Source organism: Rhinopithecus roxellana, chromosome 15 (genome assembly GCF_007565055.1).
Source record: "Rhinopithecus roxellana isolate Shanxi Qingling chromosome 15, ASM756505v1, whole genome shotgun sequence".
Lineage (NCBI taxonomy): Eukaryota > Metazoa > Chordata > Mammalia > Primates > Cercopithecidae > Rhinopithecus > Rhinopithecus roxellana.
The window spans coordinates 57,561,680-57,589,364 of record NC_044563.1 but is presented as its reverse complement, the minus strand read 5'-3'; the positions used below and the strand labels follow the sequence as shown (position 1 = coordinate 57,589,364).

Genomic DNA, 27,685 nt, shown 5'->3' with positions numbered 1-27,685 from the left:
TCAAGCTAATTTTTAAATGAATCACTGAAATGTATAAATATTGACTATATCTTCTAGGAATCACTTGGAGTTAATTTTTGTGTATGGTGTAAGGAAAGGTCTTGAATGTCTGGACTCAAGCAGTCCTCCTCCCTCAGCCTTCCAAAGCACTGGAATTATAGGCATGAGCCACCAAGCTCGGCCTCACTATTTTCGCAAACATTTCTCTCACATAATTTTTTTTTTTTTTTTGACGGAGCCTTGCTCTGTCACCCAGGCCAGAGTGCAATGGTGGAACTTGGCCCACTGCAACCTCTGCCTTCTAGGTTCAAGCGATTCTCCTGCTTCAGCCTCCCGAATAGTGGGGAATTACAGGTACCCGCCACCATGCCTGGCTAATTTTTGTATTTTTAGTAGAGACAGGGTTTCACGATCTTGGCCAGGCTGATCTTGAACTCCTGACCTCGTGATCTGCCCGCCTCGGCCTCCCAAAGTGCTGAGATTACAGGCTTGAGCCAGTGTGCCCGGCCTCATACTGTTTTCTTTAGCATTATTTCAGGCTATGTCATACAACAGTAAACCTGACAGACAAGCCCACCCCTGCACCCACCAATTGATTTAAACAAGATAATTTCAGTTTGTGAAAATGCTGTGAAAGAATTAAGTTAGGTTAGAGAAAGCAGTATGGGCAATACATTGTACTCATCCTGGGGAACATTATGGGTGGAACTGATCAGGAGGGAAGATTAATGAATTAAAATGGGAAGCTATAATTAATCTTATGTGTGGGAAGTGTATCTTGTAAGAAGTCATATATGTTGTTATTTTTTTTTTTTTTGAGATGGAGTCTTGCTCTATTGCCCAGGCTGGAGTGCAATGGCACAATCTCGACTCACTGCAACCTCCGCCTGCCGGATTCAAGCAGTTCTCCTGCCTCAGCCTCCCAAGTAGCTGGGGCTACAGGCACGTGCCACCATGCCTGGCTAACTTTTTGTATTTTTAGTAGAGATAGGGTTTCACCTTGCTGGCCAGGCTGGTCTCGAACTCCTGACCTCGTGATCTGCCTGCCTCAGCCTCCTAACATGTTGGGATTACAGGAGTTAGCCACTGTGCCCAGCCTGTTGTCATTCTTATTTAAGAATATTTTACATTTTGTTTATTAAAAAATGTTTGGCTTAGGCTGGGTGCGGTGGCTAATGCCTGTAATCCTAGCACTTTGGGAGGCTGAGGCGGGTGGATTGCCTGAGCTCAGGAGTTTGAGACCAGCCCGGGCAACATGATGAAACCCCGTCTCTACTAAAATACAAAAAAGGAGCCAGCGTGTGCCTGTAGTCCCAGCTACTTGGGAGGCTGAGGCAGGAAAATCGCTTCAACCTGGAGGCGGAGATTGCAGTGAGCTGAGATCGCACCACTGCACTCCAGCCTGGCGACAGAGCGAGACTCTTATCTCCAAAAAAAAAAAAAAGAAAGTTTGGCTTAGATTAGATAAAATATGTTTTAAAGACTCAAAAAAATAGGCAGGAATTCTTTCCTTTTTTTTTTTTTTTTGAGATAGAGTTTTGCTCTTGTTGCCCAGGCTGGAGTGCAATGGCACAAGCCTGGCTCACTGCAACCTCTGCCTCCCAGGTTCAAGCAATTCTTCTGCTTCAGCCTCCTGAGTAGCTGGGATTACAGGCATGCACCACCGTGCCTGGCTAATTTTGTATTTTTAATAGAGATAAGGTTTCTCTGTGTTGGTTAGGCTGGTCTCGAACTCTCGACCTCAGATGATCCGCCTGCCTTGGCCTCCCAAAGTGCTGGGATTACAGGTGTGAGCCACCGTGTCCGGCCATAGGAATTCTTTTTTAAAATAAGAGTTTGCTTTGAATTTTCTGTTAATCATATAAGAGAGAAGAACTGGGGTCAATTTGGGGAGACAGGTACGTAGAGGACAATGACTGATGATATGGGCAGGACTATTAGTTGTGGATAAAAAATACTGCATTTGGCCAGCAAGCTTGAGAGCATCTTGGGCATGGTACCTGCCTATCACGTCTTCCTTTAGCATGGTCCAAACTAGCATCAACAAACCAAAATGTTCATGGATCTTGTTAGCTCATTTATTCTTCTAACACGGTTGTTGTAATGGAAAGAAACATTAGAGGGCAAAGAGAAGGAATCAGCAAAAATCCTGACTAGGGCACATTTTTATACTCAAGGAGTTAACAGTCCAGAGCGGATGCCTCATATGTAAAATAAGTAGTTAGAATGCAGGGTGATACGTACTGTAATAATGGATATGGGATAAGACTTGTTAGAGCTTAGAAGGCAAAGGCTCATTGTCTAGGCATGATGGCTCACTCCTGTAATCCCAGCATTTTGGGAGGCCAAGGCAGGAGGATCGCTTGAGCCCAGGGGTTTGAGGCCAGGCTGGCAGAAGGAGGGGCATATACAAAGGAATAAAGGGAACTCTAAAATGTTTCATAAGGATGAAGATAGTGTAGGTGTGATGGGGAATGGTCAGAGATACAGGGCCCAGAACAAGAAGGGTTTTACCTGTCATTGCTAGAGATTTGAAGTTGATCCTTAGGGGATGAGACGCTACTGAAAGCTTTGTTACACTTATTATTATTATTATTATTATTATTATTTTGTCTTTTTTACCCTCCCTTTTTGTGGAGAACAGGGTCTCACTATATTGCCCAGGCAGGTCTCAAACTCCTGGGCTCAAGCTATCCTCCCGCCTCTGCCTCCCTGAGAGCTGGGATTACAAACGTGAGCCACCGTGCCTGGCGCTGCTGAAAGATTTAAAACAAGGAATTATATTTCAAGCAAGACTCTCTAGCAACTTTTTCAACATCAACAGTGACTAATAGGCATTGCAAATTTAATATGCCCCAAAACCTAACTCCTGACTTCTCCCCTCAACACCTGCTTTTCCTGCTTTTCCCCCATCTCGGTGAATTGCAGCTTGCTTCTTTGGGTTGCCTAGTGCAGTCATTTTTGACTCTTCTTTCTCTTACACCTCACCACGGTATATCAGCAAATCTTCTTGTTTCTCACTTTAAAATATACCCAGAATTCATCCACTAATTACTACCTGCACTGCTACTGCCCCAAACTGAGCCACCAATCATCTCTAGGCTGGGTTATTGCAATAGCCTCCTAACTGGTCTCCTTGCTTCCTCCCTTGCTCCCCTACAGTATATCGTCCACATAACCTTCTCAGATCCTTCCAAAAGGTGAGATCATGTTACCTCTGCTCTCAACTTTCTAATGGCTTCTTAAAGTCCTATGGTAGCCACAAAGCCCCATGTGCCTGACACTCTGCCCTCTCTCGCCTACTACTGTCCTTATTTCACTGCAGCACACTGGCCTCCTTTCTGTTCCTTGGATCTTGCCGACCTTCCTGCGTCAGAACCTTGGCATTTGTTGGACTGTCTGCCTAGAACATTGTTTCCCAAGATATCCACCTTGCTGGCTCCCTCCCTCTGTGCAGGGCTCTGCTAATGAGGCCTTCCCTAATCACCTTATATAAAATAGCAAAACTTCTCAGGCACCCTCTGTCCTCCTTACCTTACTTAATTTTGTTTCCATAAACTTACTGTCATCTGAGATTATATATGTTTATTGTGTGTCTCATTTCTAGAATGTAAGCTCTAAGAGCAGACTTGCTTTATTCACTATTCTGTCTCTAAGGCATAGAACATAAAGTAATCACTCGGTAAAGTTTTGTTTGCTGAATGACTTGATTTGCATTTTTAAAATTTCACTTTGGCAGCATCATGGATAATGAAGGTGAAGTGCGGAGGAGAAGAGGAATTGATACTTGGAATTGAAATAGTCTAGTCAAGAGATTTGGAGGGCATGGAGTCAAGAATTACTTGGGAAGGAGAGCTGATGAGACTTGGCAACTCACTGGATAGGAAGAAGTGAAGGATAATGACTCCCAGATTTCTGGCTTGGGTGGTTTGAGCAGATGATGTTATAGTCAGGGATGGATGAAATAAACCGAGGAAAATATGGAGTAGGGGGACCAGCCACCCTGGGTTTGCCCAGGATGGTCGGTTTTGTCACTGCAAGTTCCACATCCCAAGAAACCCCTCAGACCCAGGCAGACAGCAATGGTCAGTCACTCTAATACATAGAGTGAAAAGATAGCTGAAGGCAGAACACCAACAGTTAAGGAAAGGGAGGAGGTAGAGAAGTCTCTTCAGAAAGTGAAGCAGAAGCAGTGAGAGGGGTAGCAGGAGACTCAGTGGGTCGTGGTTTTATGGAAGTTGAGAGAGCAGGCTCTTCAAGAAGAGAGTGAACAGCAATATAGGTTGAGTTTCTCTGGGGATTTTTTAATTTCTAGCTGTGCTTGGCAGAAGTATATTACAGAGAGACTGTAAATGTTTCTCAAAATAAAAGACATGTTATGTCTCTTTTTGTTGTTTTTAAACTAGATTATTGAAGAGAGCCAACTTCTGATACTTGCTGGATCATAGGGTAAAAATGAATTTAGAGATTTTACTAAAAGCATTATTTCTGCATTTAGTATTTGGCTATCTCAGGTTAATGAATTATTCTGAATACTGGGCAATGTGAGTAAGCTGTTATATTCTGCAATTCTGAATCGGCATTAAATCTGAGTAATCTTAAAATTGGAATTTCAGAGCTGGACATTTGTGATCGTATACTTAGTAGTTCTTAATGTTTTGGAGTAATTCACTCTTCAGAATCCATTGAAAACCCTCACACATCTCCTCCCAAAAAAGCACATAAACATTTGCTGAAACTTTAGGGTTGGAGGGTTATAGATGGCCACCTGAATCCCAGGTTAAAAGAATCACTAATCTAATATAACCCTCCTGTTTACACCTTGGGATATTAAGAGGCCTAGACAAATTAATTATCTTAGCCAGAGCTTAGACAGTTACCAAACTACTTCTTGATTGAGTGTTCTATATATTATGTATCATTGCCACTGTTTTAATGCAGGTTCAGTCCCTCTTGGTCTATTATTAATCTTATTTCAGTTAATATACTGATCACTGTGCCAGCTCCATACAAGTGGACTCTACTCCCCATGTCCTGTCTAAAGTCCATCCTTTTTTTTAACTGACCATAGGCCAAGCAAAAATGCTACTGTTCAGAAAATTTGATGGACTACCAGATTTCATATATCTTTTAAGTCATTAATTAAGAGTTGATCATGTAAGAACTCTTACTGATGACTTACTTGTGGCTTCTTTTCTTTGGAATAGGATGCTGTATGATTATGTTGAAAGGAAACGAAAAGAAAATTCAGGAGCCCAACTGCATGTTACCTATTTGGTGTCTGGCAGTCTCATTCAGAATGGACATTCCGTAAGTTCTCAGAGCCTTGTAATGAGCTTAAATGTGTTTGTGTTATGAAGAGTGTTATAACATAGGTTAGGGGAGAGAAAATAACCAAGATTCTGTGTTATAGTAGTTTTGAAGAGTTGTTTGATGGTGATGATTATTTTGGGTTTTTAGACTAAATCTAAAACTGAGAAGTTTGGGTAATATCTTGGCTGTAATGCAGAGACTGTATCATTATTATGCAATAAGATGTTAGGAGACTGCTTCTGTTATTCCCTATATCTCTTTTTCCCTCTTGAAGGTATATGGGGAACAATGGTGCTTAATTTTCCACCTGTTCAAATTTCGAATCACAAATACAAGTGTTCAAAAATTGTAATTTCTTTAACTGAACTTCATTTTAATTTTGAACATTCATTTGGGTAGGCTTACGTCTAAGTGCCTGAAGGGTAAGGGTTTTTGGCAGGAGCATGGCTAATGCAGTGCATAGGCTGGGAACTTTTTATTCTCCTTCCTCTTCTTTTTGTAGTCCCACCTGGTATCTGGTCATCTGGCAACGCAGGTGACTGCTGGATTTCATCATCCTAACTGTAACACTTTCTCAGATCTGCTTGATTTTTTTCTTAGCTATTTTCATGTCCCTCTCAGGGGCACAGGGATCATTCTGTTACTCCCATGCCTTGCTGGGTACCAGAAGCTCTGCTAAGATGTCTTGTTCCCTCTCCTGCACCAAACTGGGCCTTGGGAACTTTAATAATTCCCCCTCTCTGGCATCCTCCCAAAAGTAAGACATACCTCCTCTGTTCTCACTTCCTCAGACTTCCTGTCTGAAGGTTCTTTTGGGCATAAAAAGTCCCATGGGACTTTGCCCAAAGGTCAGGTGGCCCCTTCTCAAAGATCCACTACGTTTTCCTCTTTCCTTTGATTTTCCCTCAGAATCATAAGTTCAGAGCCCTGATGTGTCAAAATATTGACTGGATTTGTTTTTTAGCAATTGAGTCTCAAGCATGTGAGATTTAAAACTGAAATGTCAGGCTGGGTACAGTGCCTCACTCCTGTAATCCCAGCCCAAATATAGATATTTGCAAGTGTAAAATAAGATGTCATTTATATCTCTGAAGCAAAGTTAAATAGGCGTGACTCATTTACTTTCAGAGATAAACCTGCCTCCAGAGTTCTGCCACTGTAGAGCTCTTGAATGGATACTTTCAAAGATTATAGCTGATTGTCATATTTTCTTCTGTTTACAGGGTCAACTAACCTTCTGTCTCTTTCTTTAGTTATGTCAGTACCCTCAATCTAGTCATATTCAAGCCTTTACTTGGGAATCTTTATATTTCTTTAAAGCAGTGATTTTTATTCTTGTTTTGGTCACTGAGAATCTGAAAGAAAAATGCGTATGTTGACATAAAATTTTGAGTTCATGGATCTTCTGGAATAGGATCCATGTTTTAAGTTAATAATTTATGTTTTAAGATAATATAGATTTTTACTCAAACTGACCCATTATAACAGGGGCTCTTAATTTAGGATTCTTGGACAGTCTTCATGGTTGGTCTTCAGAGTCCAGAGTTTTCTTGGATGACACTGAAAGTGTTCAAATTGTGTTCCTGAGTGCATATTTCTGAGACCATTTTTCAAAATGATGTATAACCTATAATCAGTTAAAAAATTCTAAGCCTCGAACCCCAGCACAGAGATGGACAGATAGAAAGTCCGGCATGAGGAGGTAACCGCTTGAGCTAACTCCGACCCCATACAGCCAACAGACACATGAAAAAATGCTCATCATCACTGGCCATCAGAGAAATGCAAATCAAAACCACAATGAGATACCATCTCACACCACTTAGAATGGCAATCATTAAAAAGTCAGGAAACAACAGGTGCTGGAGAGGATGTGGAGAAATAGGAACACTTTTACACTGTTGGTGGGATTGTAAACTAGTTCAACCATTATGGAAAACAGTATGGCAATTCCTCAAGGATCTAGAACTAGATGTACCATATGACCCAGCCATCCCACTACTGGGTATATACCCAAAGGATTATAAATCATGCTGCTATAAAGACACATGCACATGTATGTTTACTGAGGCACCATTCACAATAGCAAAGACTTGGAATCAACCCAAATGTCCATCTGTGACAGACTGGATTAAGAAAATGTGGCACATATACACCATGGAATATTATGCAGCCATAAAAAAGGATGAGTTTGCGTCCTCTGTAGGGACATGGATGCAGCTGGAAACCATCATTCTTAGCAAACTATCACAGGAACAGAAAACCAAACACCGCATGTTCTCACTCATAGGTGGGAACTGAACAATGACATCACTTGGACTCGGGAAGGGGGAACATCACACATCGGGGCCTATCATGGGGAGGGGGGAGGGGGGAGGGATTGCATTGGGAGTTATACCTGATATAAATGACGAATTGATGGGTGCTGACGAGTTGATGGGTGCAGCACACCAACATGGCACAAGTATACATATGTAACAAACCTGCACGTTATGCACATGTACCCTAGAACTTAAAGTATAATAAAAAAAAAAAACAACAACAACAAAAAAACAAACTTCTAAGCCATGGATTGCTTATAAAAAGGTTTTCTGTTTCTAAGTATAAGATGGCATTTAAATTCTGCCTATCTTTTTTTAGCGGGAGAATGCTTTTTCAAACAAAATCTTAATCAGAGTTCTATATGTACAATTTATTAAGAGTGTGGTTGGAGTGGTTGTGAGGATTTTGGAGCCCTGGACTTCCCTCCCAATAGCCTCACTGGGAAGCTCTGTGGAGCCCTGTGGAATTAACTGACCAAATGTGGATGCTTACCTATGCTTTTTTTCCCTTAAAGGGAATCCTAAGGAAAGGCAAATTCTTAAGCATTATGTCAGGTTTTGTTCTTTTAATTCTTCTATTAATAATTTCCTTTTTAAGTTTTTAGTGCTTCTAGAAAGAAAAAAAAGACATTACATGGCTTTGTATGGAATTTTTAATCATTTTTATTTTTATTTATTTTTTGAGACAGGGTCTCACTTTGTCACCCAGGCTATAGTGCAGTGGCAGAATCTCGGTTCACTGTAGCCTCAATCTCCTGGGTTTAAGCCATCTTCCTGCCTCAACCCCCCAAGTAGCTGGGATTACAGGTGCTCGCCACCATACCCAGCTAATTTTTGTATTTTTTGTAGGGATGGGGTTTTGTCATGTTGCCCAGACTGGTCTCGAACTTCTAAGCTCAAGTCATCTGCCCTTCTCGGCCTTTCAGAGTGCTAGGATTACAGAAGTGAGCCACTGTGCCTGACCTGGATTTTTTTTAAATGTAAATAATTTTTATTTTTCCAATGATTATTATAAAAAATGTTTAAAAATATATAGAACGTGAAAGCTTCCTTCAAATCTCATTTCAGAGATTCTTCCAGAGGATTATTTGAAAATTTCAAGGAAATGTTTGGCTGGTTCTTTTTGTAATGTGAAGAACTGTCAACCTGAGCTATGCTTTATGGGTTCCCTATTAGCTTTTCATCTAATGATTTTAGCTGAGATTAGTTTTAATCATTGCCTAAATCATTAATTCACTAAAGGTTACAAAATGGTGATGTTTTGCCTTGAACTCCTGGGCCCAAGCGATCCCCTTGCCTCAGCCTCCTGAGTAGCTAGGACTGCAGACATGTACCACCATGCCTGGCTAATTTTTTATTTTTATTTTTGTTAGAGGCGAGGTCTCACTATGTTGCCCAGGCTGGGTTTTGTTGTTGTTGTTGTTGTTGTTGTTTTTGAGATGGAGTCTTGCTCTGTCGCCCAGACTGGAGTGCAGTGGCATGATCTCGGCTCACTGCAAGCTCTGCCTCCCGGGTTCACGCCATTCTCCTGCCTCAGCCTCCTGAGTAGCTGGGACTACAGGTGCCCGCCACCACGCCCGGCTAATTTTTTTGTATTTTAATAGAAATGGGGTTTCACTGTGTTAGCCAGGATGGTCTCGATCTCCTGACCTCATGATCCACCCGCCTCGGCCTCCCAAAGTGTTGCGATTACAGGTGTGAGCCACCGCACCTGGCCGACTGGTCTTAAACTTCTGGGCTCAAATGATCCTCATGCTTCTGCCTCCCTAACTGCTGGGATTACAGCCATGAACCATGACACCTGGCCTTTCTGTTGTTTTAGCCGTAATTTTTCTATGAAGAATTTTCTCTCATCAGCTAGCCATGTTTTCCCTGTTCTGCTAAGAACAGGGGGCTTACCCCCTCCTAGGCTCTGGGTTTGTGGATGCTCCCTAACTCCCATGTCCACTTTAATAGGAACCCATTGAATCAGAGCTCTACTCTGGTCTGCATTGTTTTAGCACCAGCTGGCATTTCCATTCTGTTGTTTTTAGGTACTTTCAGTATCCCCCGAGGCAGTATATAGCCACACTGACCTGTCTGGTCTATTCAGATCTTCTCATGAGGTGCGAATTACTGTTTTTAGGGCTCTTTACTGCAAAATTGCATAGGTTTTGAGTGATTCATTCCTAATGGTCTGTACTTTTTATAATCTCTGTAATTTTTAGTGTGCAGTTTTACAGAACATGACTTTTTTGTTCCCTTGAATAAAACCAGTGAAAATGACATTTTTAGGACTGCCTGTTTTAAGAGAAAACACATTATGAGAACATTAATAATCCCAGCTCAAACTTACGGTTACACTTTTTAAAATACTTATTTGATGTTTAGATTGCTTTTTTTTTATGTTGTGAATTTTGGTGGTTCTGAACATTAACAAAAATATCTATTTGCTTTACACAAATATACAAGGTTTCAAAAAGCAAAACCAGTATTATTACCAACAATTTGATTACTGAAAATAAGATTTCTTTGCAGTTCTTTGTCTGTAGGATATGTCCTGCTAAGGATGCACAGTCATCCTGTATTTTAGAATCACTTGAAATAATTCCTCACTCTACTGAAGCCACCAATTCAATATCTAGTTAAATTCAATTTTTTTTTTCCATTTTGCTTTCAATTCATAGGTTCCCTCCTTTCCCTTACAGGTAACTGTTACGTTGGGTTTGCCCTCTCCTTTTTTTTTTTTTCCAGATGGAATTTTGCTCTGTCGCCCAGGCGTTGGAGTGCAGTGGCGCGATCTCGGCTCACTGCACCCTCCGCCTCCCGGGTTTAAGCAATTCTCCTCAGTCTTCCAAGTAGCTGGGGATTACAGGCACCCACCACCATGCTCAGCTAATATTTTTTTGTATTTTAGTAGAGATGGGGCTTCGCCATCTTGGCTAGGCTGATCTTGAACTCCTGACCTCGAGATCCACCCACCTCGAACTCCCAAAGTGCTGGGATTACAGGCGTGAGCCATTGCGCCTGGCCTGTTGCATGTATTTTTAATATAAGAAAATATATATTAATTTTGCCTCTCTTTCTTAGATAAATGTTTTCATACGTGCAACCTATTTTGCACTCTGGTTTTTTTTACATAACAGTAGATTCAGAGCATCACTCCACAGCAGTTATAGAAATATTCCTCATTATTATAGCCACATAGTGCCACATTGATAGATATACCTTAGCTTATTCAGCAATCCTTTATTGGTAGTTGTTATTTACGATCTTTGGCTATTACGGATAATAATAGTGCTGTAGTGAATAGCTTAGTGTCTATGTGTTTTGTATATTTTTGCTAGTGTGTTTTAGGGTTACATTCCTAGAGTAGGATTGCTCGGTCAAAGGGTGAGTGCATGTGTACTTTTGTTGGATATTGCCAAATATCAGTCTGTTTCTTGTTCCCACCAACAATGTATGAAAGTGCCTGTTAACGTACAGCATATGTTATCATATATTTTAGGGATATTTATATTTCTTTTTCTGTGAACTGTCTGTTCCTACCACTGGCCCATTTTTTTTTTTCCTTTTTTGAGGCGGAGTCTTACTCTGTCACCAGGCTGGAGTGCAGTGGCACAATCTCAGCTCACTGAAACCTCCACCTCCCGGATTCAAGCGACTTTCCTGCCTCAGCCTCCCGAGTAGCTGGGACTACAGGCACGCACCACCACGCCTAGCTAATTTTTGTATTTTTAGTAGAGACAGGGTCTCACTGTGTTGGCCAGGGTAGTCTTAAACTCCTGACCTCAGGTGATCCACCCACTTCAGCCTCCCAAAGTGCTGGGATTACAGGCATGAGCCACCGCACCCGGCCTCATTTTTTACATTTAAATCTCTGATCCATTTAGAATTTATTTTGGTATATGGTATGAGGAACAGATCCAATTTTTATGTGGCTCCATGTGATTATACAGTAATTCTTTTTTTTTTTTTTTTTTTTTTTGAGACGGAGTCTTGCTCTGTCGCCCAGGCTGGAGTGCAGTGGCCGGATCTCAGCTCACTGCAAGCTCCGCCTCCTGGGTTTACGCCATTCTCCTGGCTCAGCCTCCCAAGTAGCTGGGACTACAGGTGCCCACCAACTTGCCCGGCTAGTTTTTTGTATTTTTTAGTAGAGACGGGGTTTCACCGTATTAGCCATGATGGTCTCGATCTCCTGACCTCATGATCCGCCTGTCTCAGCCTCCCAAAGTGCTGGGATTACAGGCTTGAGCCACTGCGCCCGGCCAATTATACAGTAATTCTTATTAAATCACTCACTAAAAAGCCTTTGCTCACAGTGATTTGAGATGCTTTATTCTTTTAATTGTAGTACTGAAATCTGTACTAGATCACTTTTCTTAACTTTATTGAGAAGTTTTTTTTTTTTTCCACAAAAGGAATTTTTATTTCTTGCTTTTAAACAAAATAAGATGCTTCCAGAGCTTCCCCCCCTCCTTTGAGAAGTTTTAAGATAAGCAAATTATTTTTTTCCTGAAAGTAAGCAAATTAAAAGTGAGTCTGACTTTATTAAATTATAACATGTATTTTAAGGAGTGCCTGGTGTTTTCCTAATTTCACATCCCAGCACAATTGAATTATTGGGGCAAGAAAACTAAAATTGCAGATTCTTACATTAAGCACTAATAAAGTGTTGTTTTCTTACAGTGCCACAAGGTTGCAGTAGTGAGAGAAGATAAATTGGAAGGTAAGTGTTTTAGTGACTTAGCAAGTTTTCCTCTTATGGCATCAATGTAGGTGCAATAAAAAATCTGCCTCTAACATCTGCATATATTTAGCTATTTAACCGAATAGCCCAATAGTCATTTTATTAGTAGTTTTTGAAGCATGTTAAAATATGATACTACATCTGCCTAACTTCCCATTTTTAGGGCCAATAGCTGCTGACATTTATAAAGCACTTTTATCACAGAATTTCAAAACTCGTGACACATGCAGAAACTGTTATGAATACCAAATGAGCTACCTCATCAACTGTAAAAAGACAGTGGCAGTTTTTTTAGGAAGCAAGTTAAAGAATGCTCTTCTGGAAGTCAGAAAGACTTCTAAATTAAATTTGTCTCACTCTTTCAAGACTATTAGTGCTACCATTCGATTGTTTAAAAACCCAATTCAAAGGAATTTAATAACAGTCAGGGTCCTCCTGATCTTGGACCTATATCTCAAGACAAAACCTGTACTGTTGTACTTTGTATATAAAGGCTTCTTGGCCTGCAGGCCCCATTTCACAGATTGGGACTGAGGAGAGTGGAGGGCAGCCATGTCAGGGACACAAAAAATGTGTGTATTTTAAAAAGAAAGAGCTCCTGCCTGTGAGGGTAGGATGGGGGTATTTTACCAAATTTAACTCTGAAGTATTCAGAGTGGTGGATTTGTTACTTTTTACTTTCTGAATTCCCACAGTGGTAAGCAAAGCAAAATTTCTTTATTGTATAGATAGGTAATGATTATCTACTATGTACCAAGCTCTATACTAGGAACTGGGGACATGGAACAAGTTAGCTGCAATCCTTTCCTTCACGGAACCTAACATTTGTTCTTGTGGTGTTCTTTTGTGTTTCTCCTCCGTAGGCTTATCTAGTTTCTAGTGTTTTTATTATAGAGTTGCTTTCTCTAAACTAAAATTGAAATATATAAGTGATATTCTCAGATAGAAATTACTTAGTCCTCTTTAATTATATGCTATAGTGTAAGGCTCTTTTCTGACCGAAAGAAAAAGATCATCGTAGTCATCATCAATCATTAATATTTACTGAGTGTCCACTGCATGACTGATACCCTCACAGGTGCTCTACTTAGAAATGACTCACCACCACCTACCTTGTCATAATGTCCCCATTGCAGACAGAAGGGTTGATGTTTTACTGTATATGTGGCCTTTTAGAGTTTTTTGGACCACCGCAGATTACAAATGCTTTAATGCAGAAGGGTTTCTTGTTAAAGTCCCCTATGCTATGAAGTTTGTGTATTAACAGACTGCTTTTCCTGTTGACTTGTAGCAGTGAAGTCCAAGCTAGCTGTGACTGCCAGCATCCATGTGTACAGCATCCAGAAAGCCATGCTAAAGGACAGTGGGCCTCTGTTCAATACTGACTATGACATCCTTAAAAGCAACTTGCAGAACTGCAGCAAGTAAGCTTCTTAATGTTCCTTGTGGGCTTCTTTACGAATTGATTTTGTAAGATGTTTACACAGTGGCTGCTTCTTAAGAGTGAATGCCAAGTCTAGTAAAACCCCATTTATCTTGCAATAAGACACATGCCTGGTTTTATTAGTACATCATAAGGTGAAAAATAGCAGCCACAACCCATATTGAAAACCCCAGTGGACTCCCCATAAATCTATTTCTCATGTATTTATCCTGTCACTGCCACCAGAAATGTTTGTCGTGCCCTTTCTAACTCCCTTACCCAGTCTCTGCTTGTCTAAATCCTACCCATCCTTCAACTAGTTCAAATGTTGTCCTTAAAAAAATAATTCCTAATATGATACCCCTCTGCTTTTCATCCAAAAGCAACTTTTTCTTGAGCTTCCATACCAGGATCAGGTTTTTAAAATCTTTTGTATCCTTAACAGCACAAGGAGATAATGGGCTATAATGCATGTACATTTTGGAAATTGGTGGTCACAGGCTTGAGTTGTGGCTTTGCTGCTTAGTAGCCCGGTGGCATTGGACGAATTACTTAAACTCTTTGAGCTTTGGTTTCTTTGCCTTTAAATTCGATGTAATAATGTCTACTTCGTGGGGTTGTATTGAGAATTCAGATCAGTTCCCCAGATATATATTGAACACCTACTGCTGTGACAGGTACTGAACAAAATCATTTGAATTCATTCAGCAAATATCTCATGATACCTATGACATACCATACAGTATAGAGCGAATGTGCCCGCGTACCTTTTCATGTAACTGATGGGAGACAGGAGTTATGATACAGTGTAAGAGTGCTGTAATAGGAGGAATCTTGGGGGAAGATGTTGGCAGGGGCACTTATCTCCCACTTTTGGGTGGATAGAGTCAGGGGACAAGACAGTTATGACTTATGACACTGAAGGTTATGACATCTCACTTGAGGCCTGAAGGCCCAGTAGAAATAGCCAAGCAAAGGAGAAATGAGAGACTAAGGACAGAGCTAAGAGAGAAAACATGCTTGTGCAGAACCACGGTCGTTTTCTGTGGCTGCAACTTAGAGTGAAAGGTAGGAAATGATTAGATAGAAGACTAAAGAGGCCAAGCAGGAATTACATTATGCTTTGACTAGTAGGATAAAAATTTAGACTCTATTCCGAGAGCACTGGGGAGCCACTGAAAATATTTAAGTAGATAGTGTGAAATTATCAAAATTGCATTTTAGAAAGATTGCTCTGGCTGCAGTATTGAAGATAGATCAGAAGAGAATAATCTGGAGGCAAGGCCCTCACGGAGGAGTAAATGTGGCAGTGATCCAGGTGGATGCGACAGTTTTCTGATATAAAGTTGTGCTGTTGGGGATGGAGAGGTGTGAAGGTTAATGAGTCATGACCATCAAAAAACCTTGACGTGGCTGGGCGCGGTGGCTAATGCCTGTAATCCCAGCACTTTGGGAGGCCGAGGCTGGTGGATCACAAGGTCAGATCGAGACCATCCTGGCTAACACGGTGAAACCCTATCTCTTCTAAAAATACAAAAAATTAGCCGGGCGTGGTGGCAGGCATCTGTAGTCCCAGCTACCTGGGAGGCTGAGGCAGGAGAATGGCATGAACCTGGGAGGCGGAGCTTGCAGTGAGCCGAGATCGCTCCACTGCACTCCAGCCTGGGCGACAGAGCGAGACTCCGTCTCAAAAAAAATAAAAATGAAAAACAACCTCAATGTATGGTAGTGGTCAGGGACAAGGTGTGTGGGGGTAGGGGATGGGGGAAGACAGCCTTTCTTGGTATTAAAAGTTTGATACCCATGCTTCTGGCTGGGGCAGCTGAGTACTGAGAAGGGGAATATAACAGGAGGAGCAGGCTTTAGGAGAGATAGAAAAATGACAAATTGGGTTTTAGAGATGTTGAGTTTGAGAAGCCTGTGAGAAATCAAGTGAGGATGTCCATCGCAAAAGATAGGTGAATCTAGAGCTAAGGAGAGAAATCTGGGTTAAAGAGAGATTTTGGAATCAGAAAGAATAGTAACTGGGCCATAGTAGTAGATAGTTATGCAGAGAGAATGTATAGAATGCAAGAAGGGCAGAAAGTAAAACTCTAGGCCAAATTACTAGCTGTGTGACCTTGGGCAAATTTTTTAACTTCTCGGTGCCTCAATTTTCTTGTCAGTAAAGCTGATAATAGTACCAGCTAAATAGGGTTGTAGAGGATTAAATGGACTATTACGTGTTAAGCACTTAGAATAGCACTTGGCACATAGTAAGCACTATTTAATGATAGCTGCTTTTCAAGGGAAGAACAGAAAAAGGGAGGCTCAAGAGGGAGCCATCAGAGATAAGAGTATGTGGGGTTTCAGCCCCTAAGGAAAGAGATTCAAGTAGGAGGAACCAGTCAACAATGTTAAATGTTGCTGAGAAGCCAAGTAAGTTAGAAAGTGAAAATTATCCACGGAATTTGGTGATACCCTTGGTAAGAGCATTTTCAGTGGAGTGACCAGATTCTGGTGAGCTAAGTAAATGGGAACACAGGAAGTGAGACAGCAAATATGGACAGCTCTTTCCAGGAGATTTGACTGCAAAGCAGAAAAGAGGGTGGTAGCTAAGGAGGGATTGAGACGGGAAGGATATATACATTTCTAAAGTTGAGAATGACTTGAACTTGGATTGTTAGGAGGGTGCTATAGAGAAGAAAAGGCTGAAAATCCTGGGGAGGTGGGATGACTGATAAAGATGGGTCCTCAAGGAGAGAGAGAGACAGAATTGCCATAGTTTCTGTAAGTTCCATGAGAATAGGGATCGTGTCTCAGTTGTTAACTATATACCCAAAATAGTGCCTGGCACACTAATAAGTAATTATTGAGTGAATTAGTGATAGACATTAGTTCTTTTTTTTCTTTAGCTCAAAACCTTGAGCATAGTAGGCATACAAATATTTATTAAATAAACAAATATATAGCCAAAGAGTAATAATTTACAAGTCTCTTGTCTTTTAGGGAAGGATTTCAAGAAAATATTAACACCCTGATAAGTTTATTTGAAATATATTACTAGATTTCAAAAAATTTTTAAATCTAGTTGGGTATTCCAGGCTCTAAACATCAGTTCCTTTGTTGTATCTAGCAAGTAAGCAAACAAGAATAAAAGTGACGCAAAAATTCAAAATGAAATCTGCCAAGGCCCACTAAAATAAACATGGCAAGTAGAAATGTGGTAAGAGGAAGCACTTCAGTGAAACTTTACCTAATTACTTAAAGTATCCTCAGTAGAAAAGTGAATTTATCTCCAACAAATGAGTTTGTATTTGGTCCTGAGAATTATGGGCCAACTGAGATCTGACTCATGCTTTCGTGTGTTTTAAGTGCCGTGACATGAAGAAAGTTGAAATTTTAGGATTGACCAGAGAGATCTCTTGTCATCAGACATACTCCCAGCCTAACTTGGTCTCTTTCTCATTGCCAGTTCCTGGTCCTGACCCTAAGGTGTGGAATTCAGACCAGAAGGAGAAAGAGTTGTTTCAACGCCAACTTCAGACGTTGACAGTGAAATAAAACATTACCCTTTTCCTTGTATATGGAAGTACTGCAAGGCCAGAGAGGAAGAGCAGTGGGTGAAAGCAAATGATTTCCATCTGTTCTTAACTCTGATGCACAAAAGATGTGTGTAAATACAGAGTTTTCTGATGAAGACCATAATAAATCAGTGGAAGATTTTTGGAGCTATTGACTCTAGCTTTGGGGCTGCCCAGTTTAAAGTTACTTCTGAGATGAAATGATGTATCAGGGATTTTCTTTTTTTTTTTCATTAGACCAGGTATTCTAGCAGTTAATCTTGAAGTTGTACCTGGTTGATCTTTAAGATAATTGCTATCACCACATAGTTTAGAAATCTCCCACCCCAAGTTGAAGGTAATACACTAAAGAAGGGAGAGAAACCAGAAGCCTCACTTTCATTCACTTAGTCATTCTTTCAACATGTTGTCTCTAGCACTTTTCTGTGCCAGGTCTTGAGCTGGGTGCCTGAAATAAAAAATAAGACTTCAAGGAGGTCTTACGTATGCTCAATGAGCAAGACTGGGAAAAATAAAATATTTTTCTTTGTTAGAAAAAGCTGGGGAACTTTGCTTTTTCTAACAAAGAAAATAATCCTGTGAGAAGGCTAAATCAATTACCCATTCACAATGTGGAATGTTACGGATTTGTGTGAAACGGCACTTCTATAATGATTAGAGAAGAGATGTATGTTCCCTTTAATATGCCACGCAAGCTGTTCCACCAATTTTCTTCTCTTGGCCTTGGGCGTACTTACTTGTCTGGTGCTGTTAGTATTATTAGAAATTATTAACAAATGGCTGTAAAGGACTATAGGTTATAGGAGCCAGTGGCTCTGCTCCCAGCTTCTCCTATTTTTCTTTTTTTTTTTTTTTGTTTTTTGTTTTGAGACAGAGTCTCACTCTGTCACCCAGTCTGGAGTGCAGTGGTGTGATCTTGGCTCACTGTAACCTCTGCCTCCCGGGTTCAAGCAATTCTCCTGCCTCAGCCTCCTGAGTAGCTGGGATTACAGGCATGTGCCACCATGCCCAGCTAACTTTTGTATTTTCGGTAGAGACAAGGTTTCACCGTGTGCCAGGCAGATCTTGAACTCCTGACCTCATGATCCACCTGCCTCGGCCTCCCAAAATGTTGGGATTATAGGCGTGAGCCACCACACCCAGCCTTTTCCTTGTTTTAAAGCATGATTTGTTTATTTATTTTGAGACAGCGTCTCACTCTGTTCCCTAGGCTGGAGTTGAGTGACGAACTTATAGCTCAATGCAACCTGGACCTCCTGAATTCAGGTGATCCTCCTACCTTGGCCTCCTGAGTAATCAGGGCTATAGGCATGTGCCACCACACCCAACTAATTTTTGTGTTTTTTGTAGAGACAAAGTTTCACCATGTTGCCCAGGCTGATCTTAAATTCCTAGACTTAAGCGATGCGCCCACCTCAGGTTCCCAAACCGCTGGGATTACAAGCGTGAGCAAGCGCGCCCAACCCTACAGCATGATTTACTCTGGCCAAGAGAGTTGCCAGGAAATTTGTTAATATTTAAAGCTTAGTTTTGATTCAGTTAATATTTATTACAAATCTAGCCCTATCAGAGGAAGGTCTTTAAAAACAAGGGCTATTTCATTTCCCAAGGATAATGAAATTACTGCGTCTTTTATTATTGTTGGTTGCATTCTTACTCTTTTGAATTAGAATACTTTTTTCAAAAAAAGCAAGAATATTCAATTAGTGGTGGTAGAAGGCACCTAATTCCAGCCCTGTCTATTACTAACTAGATGTATGACCTAGTACAAGTGACTCACTTCTCTCTAATACTTGTTTCTTTATGTAATAGAGAGTTTCATACAACATTTTTCTAAAGTCGATTTTAAACAATATTAGAGTTAAGTATTGTGTGGAAGAAGCAAGAATTTGAAAATAAGGTTTTATACTGACATTAGTTTTTTTTTCTTTCTCTTTTTTTTTGTTGAACCACCCAAGAATGCATATGCTGACATTAACTGAATGTAACATTTCTGTCCCCAGATTTAGTGCTATACAATGTGCAGCTGCAGTCCCTAGATCTCCTGCTGAATCCTCTTCATCTTCCAAAAAGTTTGAGCAGTCACATCTTCACATGTCAAGTGAGACACAAGCCAACAATGAGCTGACCACCAATGGTCATGGCCCACCTGCATCCAAGCAGGTTTCCCAGCAGCCCAAAGGAATTATGGGAATGTTTGCCTCCAAAGCTGCTGCTAAAACCCAAGAAACCAACAAGGAAGCTAAAATAGAGGCTAAGGAAGTAACAAATGTAAGTCTTCTTTGAAGATACCCTTCATTACAGCTCAGAGTGGGTAACTAGAAAAGCATTAATGGTCCCAGTGGTAGTAGTTTATTTATATAAGGTTCTGATATTCAGTTCTGATTTTTCTACTTTAGTTTGAACCCTTTAATACTTGATACTGTTATCTGAAAGAGTTCTTTTGCTTTTGATAATGATTCTCACTAAGCCTTGGATTTCCTTTGCGAACGAGATTGTTGTGAGACCCAGATGAAAACATGTGAAAACACCTCTAGAATTGTTAACATTCAAAAAAATGTTTATTTGCAATATGTCATTCTGAGGAACATCTTATGTTCTGGGCTTTGCAATATATACCTTCCTTCCTAGTGTATTTCCCATTCTTATTATACCTTATGTGGGTATTTTTGTTTTGTTTTTGCTTTATTTGCTTCCCTTAGATTTTTATTGTTCGGTCATCTGAACTAACTTAAGGGCATTGACTTAAGAAAAGTATCATTCCGATACTATTTTTAAAATCCAGAAAAGTATAATTATTGTTGTTACTATTATTATTATTATCACTGTCATTTTCAAGTGTCAAGTGTATTTAATTTAGATCACTGTCATTTTCAAGTGTCTGTCTTGGGAAAGAAGGATGGAGGAAAACAATAATGTTTATTGAATTTCAGCTGTGTACCAATAGTTTGGTCTTTGTTCAGATCCTCTTATCAGTTCTGTGAGGGAGGTATTAACTATTTCCCTTTCGCATATGGTAAAACTGAAACCTAGACTTAAGTAATTTGCCTGGAGCTCATATTGCTACTAAATAGTGGGAACCAGGAATTCAGATCTACTTCTGATGATTAAAAATGTAATGTTTTAGGTTTTCCCGCTTTGTGTACATACTGCCTCTGATCTTTTTTAATTCTGTCAAATTAAATAGTTTTTAAATGTGCTCAAGAAAAGTTTAGACATATCCATGGGTAATTAATTTTATAAGATCTATAAGAAACTAAGCTTTAGAGATTAACACCAGTTACTATCTGGTGTGGATTTGTTCTTATATCTAACGCCTCCGCATTTTGGCACCATTATGTAGAGACTATACTATCGCAACAGTGTGCTATAGAAGAGATTGTTTGAGACTGCTACTTCATGAACAGCCTAAATGCTAGCAAAAAATCGTATGTGTTTTCTGTGCTTGTAGGCATCTTCAGCAGGCAACAAGGCACCAGGGAAAGGGAATATGATGAGCAACTTTTTTGGAAAAGCTGCTATGAGTAAGCATGTTCTTACCTTACTTTGACTAATGAATGAATGTTAATGTAATGACATATTATACTGGAAGTGAAAGTTACTTTGTTTAGTTTTTGCCTATCCAGCAGACTACCTGCATCCTAACATAAATTTACAGTGTACTGTAAATATATTGATGAAAGTAACTCAGCTGGAACTTTACGGGTGAGTTAGGCTCAATTGAGATCCCTTTGAGAGCAATTTATTATTCCTGGTTTAACTTCCCGCCTTGAAAAGATAATGAACTATTTCCTTCATAGGGCCCTTGAAAATGGGTGATTAAAATAAAAGGGAGGCTACCTGGCTACGCAGTATAGTGTTGAGGTTAATAACATGGATGCTAGAGTCAGTTTGCCTGGTGTGACCTTTATTTCTTCTATCTCTCAAGGGTCCACAAAAGCAAATATTTTGCTTTTCTTCGGTTATTTTTTGCAGATTACTTACAGTAATGAATTAGACTTCCAGTGTGAATTAGAAGGGTCTGAGTCGTAATGGACATTTAAAAATCTTTTTTTGAGAAAGCAAAAATCTTCTTTATTTTTAAAAAGATACTTAAGTAAGAATTCTTCCGTATGGAAAGAACCAGTAGTCACATATTTTCATACTTCTCATATCAAGTGTACATCCCCTGAGAGTATGTGGTAGAATACCAGGAAGAATGCAGGAGCCACAGGATAATTATGGCACACTTTCTTGGAGCATCAGTTTTACAAAGATTTTTCAAGGAGGCATTTTGTTACATGCCCATGCAAGCAAAATTAGTCAGAATTCTGCCTTTCCATGATGGCTAAATTTTTTTTCATATTCTGCTTATGTAAGCGTGACAGTTTTTGTGTTTGCTATAAAAGCTGTCAGAGAACATTTTTGTGTTCTTGCAGCTCAGAATGGGTAACTAGAAAAGTGAATGGAAAATGTGATACTTAAAGGTTTCTGGGAAGCATTGTTGTATTACTGCAGGCACAGTTGGTGCACAGGAAATGCTTCCTACTTCTATTAAAACAGGTCCCCGACCCACAGGCCACTGATGGGTAGCAGTCCGGGGCCTGTTGGGGACCAGTTTGCACAGGAGGTGAGCAGCAAATGAGCAAGCATTATTATGCCTGAACTCCACCTCCTGTCAGATCAGTGCTGGCATTAGATTCTTATAGGATTGCGAACCCTTTTGTGAACTGCACATGTGAGGGATCTAGGTTGCGGGCTCCTTGTGAGAATCTAATGCCTGATGATCTGAGGTGAAACAGTATCATCCTGAAACCACCCCTACCCTGCTGCCCACCACCACCCCTGCCTATGGAAAAATTGTCTACCATGAAACTGGTCCCTGGTGCCAAAAAGGTTGAGGACTGCTGTGTTAAAGCATCATGCTGTCACTGACCTGCCTAGCTGGTATGGGCCACTGTACCCAGTCAGATCATGGTTTCTTGGCAACTTTGATGAGACCCATCTTTTTGTTGGTTGCTTTTTTTTTTTTTTAATGCATTTGTAACCTTAAAAACCCAGTGAATTTTAAAATTCTTATTTTTAAAATACATAAAATATGTGATTGTGAATTGTTTAAAAAAATCAAACTATACAGAAGTGTGCTTATTTAAGTCATGTGTTTAGTTAGCAAATAGATCGAGCACCTGCTATATGCTTGGCATTGTTATACACTGGTGATACAATAGAGAAAAAGACAAGGTCCCTGCCTCAAGTCCTTATACTCTACTGAAAGAGATGAACAAATAAATATGGGAAAAAAGCCAGGCATGGTGGTACATGCCTATAATCCCAGCTACTCGGGAGACCGAGGCAGGAGATTTGCTTGAGCCCATGAATTCAAATCCAATCCAGCCAAAAATATAGCAAGACCCCATTCCTTAAAAAAAAAAAAAAAAAAAAAAAAAGGGGAAAGAAAACATTCAAATAGTGGATGATTGTAATTGCTAGGTAGGAGTAATAAGGTGTTATAATGGCACGTAATTCAGTGAGGGGGAAAACCTGGATAAAATAAAATACTATTAAATATTAATGTAAAAAAAGAATTGCTTACAAAGTTAATTTATTTAACAGACATTTCTTCGAGGCTGAATGTTCAGAGTAAAATTAGGACTTTTTTATTGTATTTGACACGACAAGATCATTACAATGAAAATGAAGCTTGAGAATTGGATGAAGAGAGTTCATTGTGGGGACTTGAACCGTGTAAACTTAATACTGGACAGTAACAAGTGTTGACAAGGATATGGAGAAATTGAACCCTCGTGCTCTGCTGTGGGGAATGTAAAATGATGTATACTCACTTTGGAAAATGATGTGGCAGTACTTCTAAAAGTTAAACATAGAGCAGCAGTTCCTCTCCTAGATATCTACTCAAGGGAATTAAAACTGTATGTCCACACAAAAACTTGTACATAGATGGTCATAGCAGCATTCTTCGTAATAGCCAAAAATTGAAACAGTCCAAAAGTCTGTCATCTGATGAATAGATAAACAAAGGTGGTATATCCAGACAATGAAATGTTATTCAGCTATAAAAAGTAATGAAGTATAATTAATAGCCTACCAACCAAAAAAAGTCCAGGACCAGATGGATTCACAGCTGAATTCTACCAGAGGTACAAGGAGGAGCTGGTACCATTCCTTCTGAAACTATTCCAATCAATAGAAAAAGAGGGAATCCTCCCTAACTCATTTTATGAGGCCAACATCATCCTGATACCAAAGCCTGGCAGAGACACAACAAAAAAAGAAAATTTTAGACCAGTATCCCTGATGAACATCGATGCAAAAATCCTCAATAAAATACTGGCAAACCGGATTCAGCAGCACATCAAAAAGCTTATCTACCATGATCAAGCGGGCTTCCTCCCTGGGATGCAAGGCTGGTTCAACATTCGCAAATCAATAAACGTAATCCAGCATATAAACAGAACCAAAGACAAGGACCACATGAATATCTCAACAGATGCAGAAAAGGCTTTTGACAAAATTCAACAGCCCTTCATGCTAAAAACGCTCAATAAATTCGGTATTGATGGAACGTACCTCAAAATAATAAGAGCTATTTATGACAAACCCACAGCTAATATCATACTGAATGGGCAAAAACTGGAAAAATTCCCTTTGAAAATTGGCACAAGACAGGGATGCCCTCTCTCACCACTCCTATTCAACGTAGTGTTGGAAGTTCTGGCTAGGGCAATCAGGCAAGAGAAAGAAATCAAGGGTATTCAGTTAGGAAAAGAAGTAGTCAAATTGTCCCTGTTTGCAGATGACATGATTGTATATTTAGAAAACCCCATTGTCTCAGCCCAAAATCTCCTTAAGCTGATAAGCAACTTCAGCAAAGTCTCAGGATACACAATTAATGTGCAAAAATCACAAGCATTCTTATACACCAGTAACAGACAAACAGAGAGCCAAATCAGGAATGAACTTCCATTCACAATTGCTTCAAAGAGAATAAAATACCTAGGAATCCAACTTACAAGGGATGTCAAGGACCTCTTCAAGGAGAACTACAAACCACTGCTCAGTGAAATCAAAGAGGACACAAACAAATGGAAGAACATACCATGCTCATGGATAGGAAGAATCAATATCCTGACAATGGCCATACTGCCCAAGGTTATTTATAGATTCAGTGCCATCCCCGTCAAGCTACCAATGAGTTTCTCCACAGAATTGGAAAAAACTGCTTTAAAGTTCATATGGAACCAAAAAAGAGCCCACATTGCCAAGACAATCCTAAGTCAAAAGGACAAAGCTGGAGGCATCACGCTACCTGACTTCAAACTATACTACAAGGCTACAGTAACCAAAACAGCATGGTACTGGTACCAAAACAGAGATATAGACCAATGGAACAGAACAGAGTCCTCAGAAATAATACCACACATCTACAGCCATCTGATCTTTGACAAACCTGAGAGAAACAAGAAATGGGGAAAGGATTCCCTATTTAATAAATGGTGCTGGGAAAACTGGCTAGCCATAAGTAGAAAGCTGAAACTGGATCCTTTCCTTACTCCTTATACGAAAATTAATTCAAGATGGATTAGAGACTTAAATGTTAGACCTAATACCATAAAAACCCTAGAAGAAAACTTAGGTAGTACCATTCAAGACATAGGGATGGGCAAGGACTTCATGTCTAAAACACCAAAAGCAACGGCAGCAAAAGCCAAAATTGACAAATGGGATCTAATTAAACTAAAGAGCTTCTGCACAGCAAAAGAAACTACCATCAGAGTGAACAGGCAACCTACAGAATGGGAGAAAATTTTTGCAATCTACTCATCTGACAAAGGGCTAATATCCAGAACCTACAAAGAACTCAAACAAATTTACGAGAAAAAAACAACCCCATCAAAAAGTGGGCAAAGGATATGAACAGACATTTCTCAAAAGAAGACATTCATACAGCCAACAGACACATGAAAAAATGCTCATCATCACTGGCCATCAGAGAAATGCAAATCAAAACCACAATGAGATACCATCTCACACCACTTAGAATGGCAATCATTAAAAAGTCAGGAAACAACAGGTGCTGGAGAGGATGTGGAGAAATAGGAACACTTTTACACTGTTGGTGGGATTGTAAACTAGTTCAACCATTATGGAAAACAGTATGGTAATTCCTCAAGGATCTAGAACTAGATGTACCATATGACCCAGCCATCCCACTACTGGGTATATACCCAAAGGATTATAAATCATGCTGCTATAAAGACACATGCACACGTATGTTTATTGCGGCACCATTCACAATAGCAAAGACTTGGAATCAACCCAAATGTCCATCTGTGACAGACTGGATTGAGAAAATGTGGCACATATACACCATGGAATATTATGCAGCCATAAAAAAGGATGAGTTTGCGTCCTTTGTAGGGACATGGATGCAGCTGGAAACCATCATTCTTAGCAAACTATCACAAGAACAGAAAACCAAACACCGCATGTTCTCACTCATAGGTGGGAACTGAACAATGAGATCACTTGGACTTGGGAAGGGGAACATCACACATCGGGGCCTATCATGGGGAGGGGGGAGGGGGGAGGGATTGCATTGGGAGTTATACCTGATATAAATGACGAATTGATGGGTGCTGACGAGTTGATGGGTGCAGCACACCAACATGGCACAAGTATACATATGTAACAAACCTGCACGTTATGCACATGTACCCTAGAACTTAAAGTATAAAAAAAAAAAGTAATGAAGTACAGATTGATATGTGATATACATGGATGAACCTTGAAATATTAAGTGAAATAAGCCAGATAGAAAAGATCATATATGATTTCATTTGTATGAAACATCCAGAATAGGCAAGTCTATAGAGACAGAAAGTAGGGGCCGGGCGTGGTGGCTCATGCCTGTAATCCCAGCACTTTGGGAGGCTGAGGCGGGCAGATCATGAGGTCAGGAGATCGAGACCATCCTGGTTAACACGGTGAAAATCCATCTCTACTAAAAAAATACAAAAAATTAGCCGGGCGTGGTGGCAGGCACCTGTAGTCTCAGCTACTCGGGAGGCTGAGGCAGGAGGATGGCGTGAACCCGGGAGACGGAGCTTGCAGTGAGCCAAGATCGCTGCACTGCACTCCAGCCTGGGCGACAGAGTGAGACTCTGTCTCAAAAAAAAAAAAAAAAAAAGGGGGAAAAGAAAGAGAAAGAGGAAGGAGAGGAGAGGAGAGAAAGGTTGGTTGTCAGGGACTGCACTGGGGTCGAGGAGGAATGCTAATGGGTTCAGGGTTTCTTTCTGGGGTGATGAAAATGCTCTAAAATTGGACAGTTATGGTGGATATACAACTAAAACCCACTGAATGTAAAATGATGAATTTTATGGTATGTGAATTATATCTCAATTTTTAAAAGTAATGCTTTATATGTAATAAAATTCAGCATTGGTTACAAAATTTAAAGGTCATAATTGGTTATCTTTATTTGCTTGAAAAGGTTTCATGTTTTCTTGAGTATAAGAAGGAAATGCTTTTAATCAGCTAGAAAATAGGTGACTTGATCGTTCAGGTAACAAAATGTCATTAAATTTTCCTTAATAATCGCCTTAAATTGTTGCATTGAACTACCTTTTTACCAGTTAATTGGGTATTGGTAGCTGCATATATGTTTAAGTTGGAGTTCTCAAAATTCTGTGAAACCAAGACAGAGAGAAGAAACTCTGGATGCTGAATCTAATGTTTGATCAGTGGCATTTTAATTGAGATCAGTTTTCTGTAATTGGTAAACTCAATGCAATAGCCTCTCTTTCCTTAATCCATAAGGTAGGTCGGAAGTATTTGGAGGTTTTTTCTCCTAATGATGCCATTTTTAAAACAATTGCTATTAAAACAATATGATTTATATGATAGATTGCAAAATTTGCATAAATTTTAAAGCTACACATGTGACTCCAGTGAACTGTATTTTTTGGATTGGCTGTTGACCCCTAGAGCCCTGGAGATGCATGTTTACTCTCTTATGCAATTTGGGATATTTGAGAGGCACTGATACTTGAGAACAACAGTGGAAAATGCAAGAGTATGCCATCATTGGAAAGGTGGATTCCACCGTTCGCATTTTCCATTCAAGTCTTCAGGAAAAAGAAAAGTGTAAATAGATTGCATTTTACACTTTGGTCCATCACCTACACCTTCAAATAATACACATTATTTATAAATTATTATACTAAGCTATGCATAATAGCCAAGACTATGATACCAGTTTTTTTCTACACTGTAGAAGGTTTAAGCTATTATAACAACATAGAACCAAAACTACTTATTGAAGCGCCTCCAGCTATTG

At 39.9% G+C, this 27,685-nt stretch overlaps 1 protein-coding gene across 3 annotated transcripts in view; it reads left to right on the top strand.

The window, feature by feature from the left end:
• The window catches only part of POLD3 (DNA polymerase delta 3, accessory subunit), a 54,274-nt gene that overhangs the window by 8,172 nt on the left and 18,417 nt on the right, over positions 1-27,685 (top strand). For all 3 annotated transcript variants that reach the window (XM_010366820.2, XM_030918391.1, XM_030918392.1), the window contains exons 3-7: positions 5,208-5,310; positions 12,303-12,342; positions 13,655-13,787; positions 19,353-19,620; positions 20,801-20,873. In XM_010366820.2, coding sequence (XP_010365122.1) covers positions 5,208-5,310; positions 12,303-12,342; positions 13,655-13,787; positions 19,353-19,620; positions 20,801-20,873 — 617 coding nt within the window. The remainder of the gene's footprint in view (positions 1-5,207; positions 5,311-12,302; positions 12,343-13,654; positions 13,788-19,352; positions 19,621-20,800; positions 20,874-27,685) is intronic.